The sequence below is a fragment of the Engraulis encrasicolus genome, chromosome 15 (genome assembly GCF_034702125.1).
Source record: "Engraulis encrasicolus isolate BLACKSEA-1 chromosome 15, IST_EnEncr_1.0, whole genome shotgun sequence".
Classification (NCBI taxonomy): domain Eukaryota; kingdom Metazoa; phylum Chordata; class Actinopteri; order Clupeiformes; family Engraulidae; genus Engraulis; species Engraulis encrasicolus.
Window position 1 is genome coordinate 17,949,758 of NC_085871.1, and position 13,457 is coordinate 17,963,214.

The following is a 13,457-nucleotide window of genomic DNA, read 5'->3' on the forward strand; positions in this document are numbered from 1 at the left end:
GAGATACTGAAGTAGCACGCTTTCCTAAGACCTGCCCCCTTCTTCTTCTGATTGGTTAACAATGTTAGTTTTAGTGAGCTCCTTGCTACCATTGGCTGACAAACGCAGGAGGGATTTCGGTTGTCTTTTTTTATTTTTTTATTTACCGTCAATTTATTTCCGAGTATTAAAAAACCCACGGCCAATCGCTGCAGGCCGGAAATCCGGCATATGCCGGAGAACTTTAATCCCTGGCAAAGGTTCCTGTTTCAGAGACCAAATAGCTAGATGAGGTAGCTGAGGTTTGAAGGTCACAGCGGTCATAAGGTCTGGCGCAGTCTTTTGATGCATATTAATGACCGATATGAACATAACAGGCTTTGCTTTCTTTCAGTTTCAGGCTTTGTTTCAGTTGTTTGCTTTCAATTCTGTATGAGCTCTAGGTGCACATGCGCAACAGTGTAAGCGCGGTAAAACCATACCATCTCATAGTCAGCTGCTGCTTTATCTGTAATATTCTCATATTTTCATCTTCTTGTTAAACCCAAGATGGTTCCCTTTCAACTCTTAAATAACAATAGGATGCCTTGGCCCTACAGTGGCTTAACGGTAAGGCACTCGTCTGCTATGCTACGGGGCCGAACTGTGTTCGATTCCGGCACGGGTGCTTTGCCAACACTTTCGTGTCTCTCTCCCAAACGTTTCCTGTCTCTCTCTCAAAACTGTCCTGTCATTAATACCTAAGGACCAAAAAATATCTAAAAAAAATAAAACTAGGATGCCTTTTATTGTTGATATGCAGGTGCACTGTACACGTTATTGTGATGCATTGTGATCGTCATGTGCAGAGACTGATAAACTAACACCTAAATTGACAACTGAACACTGCTCAAAACAAGTTCCACATCAACTTCCAAATTTGAAAAATACTGTTCTATTCTTTTGCAGAACTTAAGCACCTACAGTAAGAAGACGTTTAGTCCAGCTCCGCATCTCTTTTTTAAACTGCAAGCTTCTATGATTTTGAATTGGATTACAATAGGTGTGTGTAGGTGATTTAAAAAAAGCAAAAGGAAGTAAAGGCCTCAGGGAAAGTTCAGATTTTCACCAAAAGTCCACCTTACTGCCGTGCAGACCTCTCGTGCTCTTTTGTGCTGTACTCACCCACACAGTTACCAACCCAAGGACAGTGATGGTCAAATTTAGCGATGCAGCGGTTGCACACGGCACAGTGTTTGGACCTGATGGGCTTCCGTATCTACAACACAGTTAAGTAGCATGCGTTAGTTGTGGTCCACCCTTGTGTTATGATTAGTAATGGAATTTGATTTCCTTTCTCTATATGAAATTTACCATATAGAGCAAATCACAATTATTCCAGTTATAATCAATACTAAATAATAGTGGTAACGCTACGCTACTATCACAAAGCATTAATGGTGGGAAGGTCTGACACTGTGATGTCTGAACAATGTTTGAATACAGCGATGATGACATGTACACTATGTAGGCTACTGTGTGTTTGTGCATATCATAGTTGAAGTGAAAATTCTCTTACCAAGCAGGTGCTGCAGAATATGCTGAGGTCTAGGCTCCCCGACTCTGCCAGCTCAACAATAGTCTAGAAAGAGAGATAATGATGAGATAAGAAAGAGATAATGATGGAAAAAAAGCAGATGGAGAGAGAGAGAAAGAGAGAACAGGAGATGAAAAGAGAGAGAGAGAGAGAGAGAGAAAGAACAGTAATGAACAACAATAAAGCAAATATTTTAACTTAAATGACTCGGATTGTTGAACTTAACTTAACCTCTAAACGTAACAAAAAGCCAGCTGTACATATCTGTATTTGGTCCAACCCCCCCTTCTCCTTTCAGTGCTGTCTGGACTTAAGAAAGACCTCATCTTGAACCACCACGTCAAGCACAGGAAGCAAGTTGTTGACGTGAGGCTGGCAATTCAGCTAAATCCTTATGATCAGCCAGTGTCTGAACATCCAGACTGACTGAAATCTGGCAAGAACATGGTTGTCTTCCTCCAAGCCAAACTCCCTTTTGATCGCACAACAATATGTTGGAATTCTCAAGATGATACTTCAGGGCCATGCGATCAAGACATTGATCAACTTCATGACAAATGTCTTGGAGTTTTCGCTCAGAATGGATTTTCATCACTTGCTTTGTCACTCATCACCTGAACTCATTGACAAACACCAACACCAAGAACACACGTTGTTACATGCAACAACTGTATTTGAAATTGATGGTAAGACCAACATTCTTTTTCTTGGCTATTGCATTCATTCCCCAACATGGGCAACCTTCAGATAAAAAAACACACAAAGTAAAATGTTGAACTTTAGAACATGCACTTAATTCCTATGAGTTATATAAAGTAACTCGCTCAACTCCTCTAATAGATTAGATGCTCTTGTTAGTGTGCTGTGGAACCCCTTCAGCATCTCTTCTCAGTGTGCTAACGTGGCTAAATATAGCCCCATTTATCAATCGTGTTTACTGGAGCAGAGAGAGCAGCAGGGTCAATGGGGCCCATCATCTACGACTAGCTATCGCTAATGAGGGACGGGGTAGCCATCTTGGTAGTACAGGAACTTCCATTTGTCCATTCCTTTGTTAATGCGTTAGTGGGTTGGAGGACAGCCATAGGCCAAAGGGGTCAGCAATGGACTGTACTGTGTGCCCTGCTTTGAGGGAAAGGAGAGGATTAAAGGGAATTTATGGATGGATGGATTTTTCATCAATCCCTTACAAGCCTACAACAGGCTTGCAATTGCAATAAAAGTCGACAATGTAGCTAAAGCTCTCTTGCAACCAAAACATACTAGAAAACCAGCCTTCCAAGAGGACTTAGCTATGTCGGGCAACTAGGCCTATATTGTTGATGAAAGACCACAAAGAAGTGCAAAGGTATTCCAGTGAAGTTCTGCTCATTACACTCTTAGCGCTGGTTACTCTTTCTACTCTGGGGAATTCAACCCATCATGACTGTTGAAAGACTTTGGCCAAATTCTCCCGTATGCAGAAAACAGAGGGAAATGAAGGCCCTTGAAAAACCAATCTGTCACTTCAATTATTTTACCATTTCTGCAAACACAACCGAACTTGTAAGACCTGACAAGCCCTGACTTGCATGACAGCAAATCAGATGCAATCTTCAGATTGGACGAAAAAAGGGGTCACTCAAGTTAAAAACCTTTTTGTTATTTACCTAATGAAGCCTAAGCATTATTTCAGAATTTTGTGAAGGTGCCTAGGGTGTTTGAGCCTAAAGGCATCCAAGAATACTCTCAAGTTTCATTGGGGTTCAGTTCATTTACCCATTGGTGCCTAATACACCTGCAAAAAAAGTCTGCTAAATTCCTAAGCACTGTCAAAGTCTATAAAAACCCAAGTGTCTCGTCCTCTGAAGTACATAAAACATGAAATAAATTGCACCTGCAAGTCAAGACCCTCATCTTGCATTAGAACATGTTCATTCATCTCGAACATACCCACATGTTTAATAAAAAAATCTCAAATCAAATGAGTGAATACAGAGTCATCTAGCATCAGGTGCTAGGGTCAATGTTGCACTACACAGCGCCCAGCATGAATGGGCTGTGCATTAGAACCTCTCACAACTAGGGCTGTAACGATATTGTATCGAACCGAGAAATCGTGATACAATGTCACGATACTGTATCGTGATACAAGGAGGCAGTATCGTGATAGGCCCTTTTAACGTTTTGATACCCATCAGCCCAGAAAGCAACCACATGATATGAAGTGGCATCATTGTAACCTATTCTACCTATAAACGATAAAAACATGAATTTATTCATAAAGTTTATAATGTTGGCAAATGTGAAATCGTGGGGTGTATCAAACCGTAGGTCATGAATCGTGATACAAACCGAGTCGTGAGTTGAGTGTATCGTCACAGCCCTACTCACAACATTTCTCAAATCCTTTTAACTGCATTTAACCCTCAAAGCACATTGTGTCTATGGTAACCCACATGAAAAGTGTGATAGCCAGACAAGTGGCCATGCCAAGTCAAGTCAAACTTCCTGTATGACATGTTACCTTTTTCTTCTGCTCCTCTGAGGCTTTTATGATGCCAGGGTCGGACTTCCACGACTTTCCAAAGTTGTAGAAGAGCGCCACGCTGTTGAGCAGGAAGGGGAGGTGGATGGTGACCAGGGGGAGATGTGCGAGGAGTTAAGGACGAGACACAGAGATGCGGTGGCAAAGGTGGAAATAGACATCACAACAACATACAGTAACATCGGAGGAGGCCATTCCATCTAGATAGTAAGGTCTGGCATCAGCTATCTGGTCAAGTGTGTGTGCACGCGCAGGCATGGTGGTAATACTAAGATATCGGCCAGCGACCAGCAGAGCTGCCGTGGTAGCAACACAACACCTGGGGAGTCCATGGTAAATTGTTTTGCATTTTTATTATACTCTGTAAAATAATAAGACAATAATAAGGCATGACATTGGAGGCGGCTGTTTCACTTCAAGTAGATAGTAAAGACTAGTGCCTAGCAACAGCTTTTTTGCTATCTGGAAATGTGTGTGTGTGTGTGTGTGTGTGTGTGCGCGCGTGCGCGTGTGTGTGTGTGTATGTGTGTTTGTGTGTGTGTGTGTGCATGTGTGTGCGTGTGCGTGTGTGGTGGCTATCTTCACGCCACCATTGTGCAGAATTTCCCTTTTCCAATCAGCCCGTGCCAGTCAAGGGCTGCTCTCAACACTACAGTAGCTATCCAGAGAGACAGGCCAACTCTGCCCCTTTCCCCCACCACACACAAACACACACTCCTAACCAACAGTGTGAAGTCACGCACAGCATGCCCAGCTTGAATGTCCATTTCCTGAGCACGGACGATCAGCAGAGCATTGGGGCTGATTGTGAAGGCAGTAATGCTACTAACGACGGTCACACTTACGTCATATATCTCCATAACATATTGGGGAGGAGCAGCATGCTCAACTGAGGCGAACTGATGCTGAGGCTGAGGCTAAACTATACAATTGTGTGTATGTGTGTGCTCCAGAAATTGTGTGTGTGTGTGTGTGTGTGTGTGTGTGTGTGTGTGTGTGTGTGTGTGTGTGTGTGTGTGTGTGTGTGTGTGTGTGTGTGTGTGTGTGTGTGTGTGCGCGCACGTGGCTAAGGAAACTTGATCGTTGCTGCAGAGACCATTAAGTAATAAAAAAAAGCATACAGGTACATGCATATGTGGATCTGCAATTTACAAGACTGTGCACGCAGTGTGTTTCTGCATGTGTGCGTGTCTCTGTGTGTGCGTGTGTCTCATTCATATGGCTTAGAAACCCTGATCTCTTCAACAGGTCTCCGACATAAAGAAACAACCGTTTCCTCCACACACAATGAGGCAGACAGACACCACATCACACCACACCACATCACTTCACCCTATTTGGCCAGAGATACAATACGCTGCTATGCAGCAAACCTTCATGCTCCAGATCCAACCTCTACAGCAAAGAAGACACACATCCTCTGTCTTGGAAAAAGGAAAGACCGACTCAGAGAAATAAGAACGACAGATCGCTTCAGGAGAGTGGCAAGCCTATGTATCATACTGTGATTCTACGGGGAGGCATTTGGGGTTCACTGCCTTCAGTATAAACAACACAAAGGGCAGTATAAACAGCTGTCTGAGCATCTTCTACACACACACACACACACAAAAGTACTGTCACACTCAATGGGAACACACACACACACACAAAAGTACTGTCACACACAATGGGAACACACACACACACACACGCACACACGGAATGCAAGGGGGAGAGGGTCATTCTCTTCCTCTTCAAACACAGACACCCCCTAGTCATTACGGAACAGAACACATGGTCTTCACCCCCAGGTCAGAGGAATCAGCCATTACGCACAATGTTTACACCTACCTTTGTCATACGATGTGTGTGTGTGTGTGTGTGTGTGTGTGTGTGTGTGTGTGTGTGTGTGTGTGTGCACATGTACACGACTAAGGTTCTTTGTAGGCGTTAGGGTGGTCTGGAGAGCTTCAGAATGATACAGACCCCCCCTCCCCCTAAAACCCACTCATCAACCTGCCACTGGCACTACTGGTAATACCCTGAGAGGGAAGCGTTTAGGGCGTACCTGTCAAGATATCAGTAACAAAATCTGGGAGATTGTTTTATGATGGCAGCGAAATGAATGGGTGTGGGAGGGTCAGAAATTACAGGGGAGAGAACCATAGACTGTATTAGAGGAATGACGGAACTGGAGTGGAAGATGGGTCCGAAATGGTGGAACAAAGGGGAGTTTTGGCAGGGTTTAGGGTTACACTCATCTGTACCAGTGCGGAGGAGGTGGTTATGGAGGCCATCTTTAACTGCCGAAGGGCAGCATTAGGATTTAAGTGATGTACCGCCTTCACTACAGAGATTACATATGGGAGTCAGTGCAGACTCAATCCTCTCTGCAGATAACGTAGAAACATTCAAAGTTCAAAAAACGTTCTCATGACTCACAAAAAAAACCATGTCCGTAACCTTAACCCTTTTCCCTCAAATGTGCAGCTGATGGGTCATAACAATGATTTTAACAGAAATAAGGGGCCGAAATATCGTGCTAAGTAAACTTTGGAGAAGATAGATCAGTGTTGAGGACCTTTACTATTTATTTTCAGTTCTCTTCTGTTTGGTCCAGCAGCTGTATTACTGATCATAACATTGATTTAACATTACATTACGTTACATACATAATAATCAGTGATTCCCCCAGAATTTTTGTTAGTCAAGGTGGTGGTATTTTTTGGCTGAGCAACTTTAGAAACGACATTCACAACATGAAATATGTTACATAATATATCTTCAGGGGACCTAGTCAAGGTGGTCTGTGTTTCTTGTCAAGGAGTCCGCCTTAGCAATAAAGTGCTGGGGGGAAGCCCTGATAATTATTATCAGGGTATTGGTTACAGTCCCTGGAGTAATGTGGGGTTAGGTGCCTTGCTCAAGGGGACTTCAGCCACGGATGCAAAGGATTCAAATGTAGGGAGAGGTCAGGTGGGATTCGAACCCCCCGGATTGTATGACCAACTCCCAAGCCACTATGCTACGGCTTCCCTTGATGATAATGATTCATGGCCCACTAAACTTACTTGACTTGGGAAAAGTAGTAATAGACAACGTAATTCTAAATCACAGTGTGGCATACTGTAGATGCCACACTGATTTCCAAATCCTCCTCCAAGTAGTGCAGAACACCAGGTGGGATTTGTCCCTTACGTATGTGTTTAAGCACTGATACTAAGGACTGGCCATTCAGTATAAAACTCCCAATCAAGGGCAGATGATTATGTAACCAATGTCTGATAGCCCAGAGGGGTGGCCATAAAGAAGTTTGCAGAAGCAACCCGAGGACTGGAGGCTGACGTGGCCCTGTGCCAACAAAGTGGTGTGTGTGTGTGTGTGTGTGTGTGTGTGTGTGTGTGTGTGTGTGTGTGTGTGTGTGTGTGTGTGTGTGTGTGTGTGTGTGTGTGTGTGTGTGTGTGTGTGTTTTAGATGTGGGTGCGCAAGGTTTCTTTTGTCTAAAATAGTCCGTTCTTGATGGACAGATCCCCCCCCCAAACCATTGAATAGAATGGTGATAAACCAGGAAGTTTATAGTGTAAAGAACAAAAAAAAAATCTCATCCAATTCTACCAGGTTTCATTAGGAACAGTAGCAGTAAGCAGCAGTAAACAGGCATCTCTTTCCAAATTACAGCAAACAACCATGTAGTGTACAACCAAGAACTTTTGCTGACCTCATCTCTAAATCCACCTCATTTGAGGTGAAAACACCATCCCATACAAATCCACCATGTTCACTGTGCCAAGTTGCGACCGTGAGACGTCTCTCTGAAAACACAGTAAACAACCAAAAAAAGAAAGAAAAAACCCCTCCACATCCCCACAACTCACAGGACAGGAGTGTGTTTGTGTGTTTGTGTGTGTGTGTGTGTGTGTGTGTGTGTGTGTGTGTGTGTGTGTGTGTGTGTGTGTGTGTGTGTGTGTTTTAAAGTCACAAGGACATTCCTTCGAGCACTAGAGCAGAACAACACACTGGTGTCTGTCTAGTGCGATCACTCAGACACCTAATACACCACAAGCCTAATAGGCCAGACCAGCCTTTTGTCTCCTGGTCTTTATGAAGCTGCCGGAGTAGGAGGATCATAACACCTGAGGTATGCACACCTGGCTCCTGTCTCGGTCGGCACAAATACGCACAATACAATAACGCATCATAAAGGGTTACTGTAGGTGTGTGTCTGAACTCAATAACGTACAGTTTCATGAGGGGTTACTGTAGGTGTGTGTCTGAACTCACATCTCCCTGTCTGAGGGAGAACATGAGCATGTGGAAAGGAGAGAGAGAGAGAGAGAGAGAGAGAGACTCACTGTGGGATGTTTGATCACACACAAACACACACACACACACACACACACACACACACACACACACACACACACACACACACACACACACACACACACACCCCACACACAGACAGACACACCCACCATCCTCTGTCTGTCTCCCCCCCCCCCCCCCCCCCTACTGAAACTTCTTCACTTCCCTTGTATTGTGTTTCCAGACCACTTTGTCTTAGTCGTTCCTCAGACTGACTCAGCCACAAACTGACTTCATCGCATGTACAGAAGCCAGCTCCTGGATTACACACAGATTACACCTGAAGGCTTTGCCGTCTAGTCTGTACTAGACTGAGACATCAGCTGCACATCCCTTTCCCACAGATGACTCACTGATAAGGCCGGACTGTAAGCCTAATATGCCAAACTTCCTGTGATGTGGGCAGAGTTCATGGGCGAGCACAGAATTCATGAGGCGCTATGCAGCTGCACCCCTAGATTCCAACATTTCTTGGGATATCGTAAAAAAATGCAATGGTTTTATAAAAGGAAAATTGATAATCCGCACAAATAGGACATAGGGTTTCTGTGCTTCTGCAGGTTTTCGTGTTGTTGTTTTTAACTCTGCTTGTTTCCAAACCTGATATGAGGTTTCATATGTCATGCTTCTACAGGTGTTTCTGAACTTTGGAATTGTTTCGAAGAGTTGATGATTACATTACATTTCAAAAGGGGTGGCTTTTGTGCTTCAACAGGTGTTCATGAGTTTCAATTGTTCTTAAACTTGATATGCTGACCTTGATTTCATTGCATTGGCGTGAGAACAAACTAACTGATGATGGGATGATATGGTTCACCAACGGGATGAAAAACAGTTAGGCAGTAGAGTAGGTGTTGGTAAGGTGTGAATTTCACATACAAAACACACCCAGGCCTTCCCCATCCCTGGAGAACAGTCATGGGAGACTACATCCCATTCTGAACAGGGAGGGGAACAGAAGACCATTGAGAGAGAGAGAGAGAGAGAGAGAGAGAGAGAGAGAGAGAGAGAGAGAGAGAGAGAGAGAGAGAGAGAGAGAGAGAGAGAGAGAGAGAGAGAGAGAGAGAGAGAGAGAGAGAGAGACAGAGACAGAGACAGAGAGATAGATGGACGTTTTCATACAATGGAAATTTGATCCCCCTCCCCCACCTTTTCAGCAGAATCTGGGCCACTGTCCCAAACTAATAGATGTAAACGCACACGCACGCGCACACGCACACATACACACACACACAGAAAAGAAACGGGAGAAAGCCTTTGTAAGTTGGAGCCATTAAGTTCTCATCAATGGAGGTGTTGCATAATCGGAGGGTAAAGCCCGGGTCGCTGCGATCACAACAGGGACACATTTCCTGAGGCAATGCCAAGGAGCGGCTTGTAAATAGTGACGGATAACTGTGTGTGCGTGTGTGCCTGTGTGCGTGTGTGTGTGATGTTTGATGATTAGGATCGGCTTGCATAAGTGACTAGTGGCTAGAGGGGAGGGCTCGCTTCGCTTTGTGCGTGCGCGAGTGTATACGTGCATATAGGATTGTGTGAGAGAGTCTCAGTGACTGTGTGTACTGTATGTGCATTATTGTGTATGTGTGAGTGCGTGAGCGTGTATGTGTGTTGTGTTTGAACAGGAGCCCAGTAAAACATCTCGTCGCTAACGGTCCCCCCATTACAGAGCCCCATTAGGCTGAGTTCCAGCACGGCTCTCTGGTGCTCTGGCCCAGCGGAGCAGCACCGTTCAACACCAAGGCCTGTATTTATCAGGGTTCCTGCTCTTCATGACAAATCATTTTTCCAGGGGCATTTCCAGAAGATTTTTCAGATACTGTAGTTCATGACGTGAGTTTGAGGAAAGCGGTCACCTCGTCTTCCTGATGCATTCACAACCCCATTTTAGCTTCATCAGCAGCAGCTCTTCAAGTTTTTTTTAATGATCAATCTCCTTACAACTACTCATTATTTAGAAAAACGAGAATTTTTTAAAAATCTGCACTTTAAAAGTTAGTCACCAAGCATCTAACTCACTTTTTGGGGAGAGAAGGACTGACATTTAAGCAACGAGAAGCCCTACCGGCAATGAAACGGAGCTCTGGGACGCTTGATAAACACAGACCCAGATGTGTGTTTGAACTCTGTATGTGTCCACCTAGGTGTGTTCAAGGAAAAGGGAAAAAAATCGAATTAATCTGGTCTTTTGAAGTAACACAAAGAACGGAAAGAAACAAATGCAAATAACTAGCTTTTCCAATTAGACCCAAGCTCTCCCTTTGTTCCAGAGACAAACTTCAGGATGTACTTGTGAATTGTGTACTGAAAAAATTAAAAGGGTATATAAAACGGGAAATTAAAACAAGCTTGTTTATGTTGTGTCTGAAAAAATGCACCTTTGAGTTAATGAACGGCGCTATAGGTGTAACAGGAAAACCAACAGGTTTTCCCACATAAACAACTTTTCTTGCAACCTGCTGTGCCCAGTCTATAAATCTCAAAGTCTCCAAAGAAACTACGGCCAACTGGTGTTAGGCAGTCAAACAAACATCAGCTGTTCGCCACATACCACACCTATCAAAAGATGCCTTGTACCACAAAATTGCAGTTCGCAACCCTTCACTGACCTGCGAGACACGCTAAGTCAATAAAGTCAGACTTGAGCAACTGACATCAATGCATTTCAACATCCTAATTCCTTTAGAAGAATAGGCTGAACTGCCTCAATGAAATCACACCCAGAGGTGGCTGGATTACTCAAAATAGTTTATTATTGTTGTGGTACAAAAATGCCATTGCTTAGGTATCAGTGTGCAGGTGCGAAGTGGATTAAACTTCACCTACATGCCTCTTGCATGAAACCCTGAACACACACACGCTTCCATCAAGACCTGAGATGAACCTTTACCTCAACACTGCCCCACGAAGGCAAAATGCAGTAACTACAGTACACACACTAAACCCATCACACAAAAAAGGCCATAGAAAATGTCCCGCTGCAACACATTACCAGTATAATTTTATTCGAGGAAATAAGATATTAATCAATATCAAGTACACGTATCAATATACACGTGAGCCTTCTACTCTGTGCTTATAATTCATGTTGGATAAGACGCCATGGAAGATGAAATACCATACCTCAATGGGGCCGTCCTGGGTAAATAAAAAAACAAATAAAAGCAAATAAATACTGCCCTTTTGTCTTCGCAAAACACCTCTGTGTTCCAGAATGACCCAAGTGTCTCCTTGGCCTTGTGTACTGCCTCACCCTAGATCTCACACCCCAGATGTTTGTCTAGGTCTCCCAGCCTCTCAGGGGAGTGGGGCCAAGCCAGGCCATGCGGCAGTTGCCCTGTAATTTAGCCTTTCCAGTTTGTTCCTTTCCACCCCACTTGCCTTTAGGAGAGATCTGGAAGGACTCCTTCTGCCTCACGCCCAGCGGCTTTAGTGTGAAAGATGGGTTGATTTGATAGTAGAGTTGTGTGTGCGTGCCTGTGTGTGTGTGTGTGAAACCCTGGACAATGGGCACAGTATGGCAGCCCCAGAGCTGGTGTGTGAACATGAGTATTTTGTGTTTGCGAGCGTATTTTGAAAGCACTTCATAGTTGTGACACTGCACTGTATACATACTGTACATGTGGTATTGTATTGCATTGTGTGTGATCGTGCATGTGTGTACAAAGAGAAAGCAGAAGAGACAGCTTTAACTGTCCTGCATGGTGCTATGATTAAACCTCTTCCAGTGTGATCCAGAGCTGAGACAAGACCAAAGTGCGCAGTAGTTCCTGTACAGAATGGCAAAGGTTTGTGTGGGCCTGTGAAGTCACGTCTGAAGGTTACGCTACGCTACGTCGGCAACAGATTGCTTCCTGCCTCAAGGGACCCTGTGAGTGTTCTGGCCCAGTGCATCTTGGGTAAATCAACAAGGCCACAGATGGAAAAGAGGGGGCGGTCCATCTGTCCGCTCCGCAGGACGCCATTGGACCTTGAACAGACACACTGACCTCTCTGACCAATGGTGGACGGGGACGCGTGTTAGAGACTTTCTATTCGCTAGACTGAGCCTGGAACCTATTATTTTACTGGAGTGTACAGTGTTTTTAACTACAACTTTCAGGAACACTTTGAATATGGGAGATTTACGTCCAAAATGTGATACTTCATGTACAGTAGTAGGCAAGGTTTTTTGTGAAAATATAATAAGTAGTATAAAACACTTACCTTCTGCTGCCAAGCAGAAAAAGTACAGTTCGGAATACACACACACACACACACACACACACACACACACACACACACACACACACACACACACACACACACACACACACACACACACACACACACACACACACACACACACACACACACACACACACACACACACACACACACACACACACACACACACACACACAGAATGTGTAATAGCGGTGTATGACTGCAGCTTTGGCGAAAGGATATCATTCCAGAACCAGTAGAACCAGGTGATGTACATCCAGAACTTGGTAGCCAAGTAGATACCCAGTGGCAGGGCACTGTGCATGGAGTGGTCAAAGAAGGACCTAGAGAGAGAGAGAGAGAGAGAGAGAGAGAGAGAGAGAGAGAGAGAGAGAGAGAGAGAGAGAGAGAGCAGAATGGTGAGATAGAGTGATCAGGATAGAGAGAGAGAGAGAGAGAGAGAGAGAGAGAGAGGGGGGGGGGGGGGGTCATACACACTCAGATTAGTTAACAAACAGTGCCAAAGGAGGATTAAGATGTGAAGTTAAAGGTGCACTATGTAGGGTTGTGGCCAAAGTAGTTTTAAATGGGCAGCATGAATTCTGGAATCATCAACTTTATTTCCAGACTAAAGGTCCACTTTCAAAAAGGAAAACACAATACATGGAAATAAAGTACTACAAATATTACATAGTGCACCTTTAAGTGTTATTTCACGCACCACAAAAATAACTTGCTGTACAGCTAGAACATGTTCCGGCTGTCAAGGTGACCAGATTCATAACCTCTTACTGTTCAACTCCAGACGCCAAATAATTATGT

At 44.2% G+C, this 13,457-nt stretch overlaps 1 protein-coding gene across 1 annotated transcript in view; it reads right to left on the reverse strand.

Moving 5' to 3' along the window:
• The window catches only part of zdhhc17 (zinc finger DHHC-type palmitoyltransferase 17), a 58,095-nt gene that overhangs the window by 10,308 nt on the left and 34,330 nt on the right, over positions 1-13,457 (reverse strand). Inside the window, exons 10-13 of the mRNA XM_063217158.1 lie at positions 12,877-12,979; positions 4,062-4,184; positions 1,538-1,600; positions 1,144-1,237 (exon numbers count right to left, since the gene is read on the reverse strand). Of these exons, the coding sequence (XP_063073228.1) occupies positions 1,144-1,237; positions 1,538-1,600; positions 4,062-4,184; positions 12,877-12,979 (383 nt within the window). The remainder of the gene's footprint in view (positions 1-1,143; positions 1,238-1,537; positions 1,601-4,061; positions 4,185-12,876; positions 12,980-13,457) is intronic.